This window comes from Sycon ciliatum, chromosome 3 (genome assembly GCF_964019385.1).
Source record: "Sycon ciliatum chromosome 3, ocSycCili1.1, whole genome shotgun sequence".
NCBI classification, from domain to species: domain Eukaryota; kingdom Metazoa; phylum Porifera; class Calcarea; order Leucosolenida; family Sycettidae; genus Sycon; species Sycon ciliatum.
Window position 1 is genome coordinate 25,633,989 of NC_088645.1, and position 1,658 is coordinate 25,635,646.

At 49.4% G+C, this 1,658-nt stretch overlaps 1 protein-coding gene across 1 annotated transcript in view; it reads right to left on the bottom strand.

The window, feature by feature from the left end:
• The window catches only part of LOC135811900 (uncharacterized), a 7,009-nt gene extending 5,351 nt beyond the window's left edge, over nucleotides 1-1,658 (bottom strand). Inside the window, exons 1-2 of the mRNA XM_065325143.1 lie at nucleotides 1,152-1,658; nucleotides 423-500 (exon numbers count right to left, since the gene is read on the bottom strand). Coding sequence (XP_065181215.1) covers nucleotides 423-500; nucleotides 1,152-1,367 — 294 coding nt within the window. The 5' untranslated portion in view covers nucleotides 1,368-1,658. The remainder of the gene's footprint in view (nucleotides 1-422; nucleotides 501-1,151) is intronic.

Below are 1,658 nucleotides of genomic sequence, written 5' to 3' on the forward strand. Positions count from 1 at the left end.
GACCAGGTGTGCATTGGTGGTCGATTCACATGGCTTCGCCAGTTGTGTGGATTAGACAGTTATCTGGCGCAAGTCTTGATCTGTCTCATTCAGATCTTGTTCGCTATCGTTGCTATAAGAGAAAATTTGTGGGTGTACCTCCAGTGCATTTGCAGATTTGCGTGCTTCTCTTGCGACGGGCGTATACATGGTACATGGTGTGTGTGTGTGTGAGGGGGGGGGGTCAACGGTACCTTATGGTACCGCTGGAAACTACGTCGAGATCTGATGGCGACACAGATCCGGGAAGATAACAGTATGAAGAGTCCTGCGTACAAACAAACACAATTCTCTCTCTCTCTCTCTCTCTCTCTCTCTCTCTCTCTCTCTCTCTCTCTCTCTCTCTCTCTCTCTGTCTCTCTCTCCCTCTCTGTCTCTCTCACCATGTGGACACTGTGCCTGCTTCTGGTGTTGACAAGTCCTTGAATAACGAATAGAAATATAGTACAGCATCCAGCACACTGTAAAGTGTGTACACACAGACGTACACACACCGGCGTGCACACACACACATACATGCACACACACACACACACACACACACACACACACACACACACACACACACACACACACACACACACACACACACACACAACACAAAACAGGATGTGCCAGGGGTGAGATACGTCAACTATAATCCATAGCTACCTCAATCCAAACTAATCCAACACACGCACGCACACACGCACGCGGACACCCATGCACACACACAACACACCATGTACCCCCCCCCCCCCCCCCCACACACACACACCTCTATGACTTATCTGACGCTCATCGCCGGAGGCGATGATAGCAATGCTACGGCAGAAGCCATAGCAACTTGTGCTGGGATTGCACCATTCAACAGCTTGCAAGGCTGAAGAATTGACACACACACACACACACACACACACACACACACACACACACACACACACGCACACGCACACTCTCCCTCAAGTCGACTCTACTTGTACGTGCTGTGCAGCGCAGCAGAGGAGTTGAGCAACCACTCTTAGTTATAGTTACTTGTACCGTTCTAGTTCTGAACACACCTCCATTTGAAAAATGTTTTCTCGTACAGACTACACACAAACACATGGTAGATTCCGAAAGGTCATGCTCACCAAAGCTCCGTCCCAGATATATCCGGAGGAGAACGATAGGTTACTCTCTGCTACTACATCGAGGTCTCGCCGAGAGATTAGGTCGTTCAGGACACATACCAGAATGCCAAGAAATGCAACCGCCGACACGACGGCCTGGAAATACGGCCACTGGCGGGGGCGTACGGCATCTGTGAAGCGCTCTCGTGGCACGCGCCGAACACAACGAGCAGGCATTTCCCCAACCCTGAACGGCCTCTGCTCTGACTGACCGAAATAGAGAGATGTTTCCAGTTGAAAATTCAACTACATGTACAACTGATATTTTGCTGCCACCACTAGTGTACTCTATTTTTACGATGTCAACCAGAGTGACACATTGAAAGTCGCTCTGGTCTCTTCTTGACAACAGAGGAACTACAGAAACAGTTCTCCTTCACAGATACAGCCGTGCCGCTGCTAAACTATCCACTTAGCCCTAGGGCGAGACAATAATGAGTGACAACTAAATTCAAGTCAGCAAAGAGT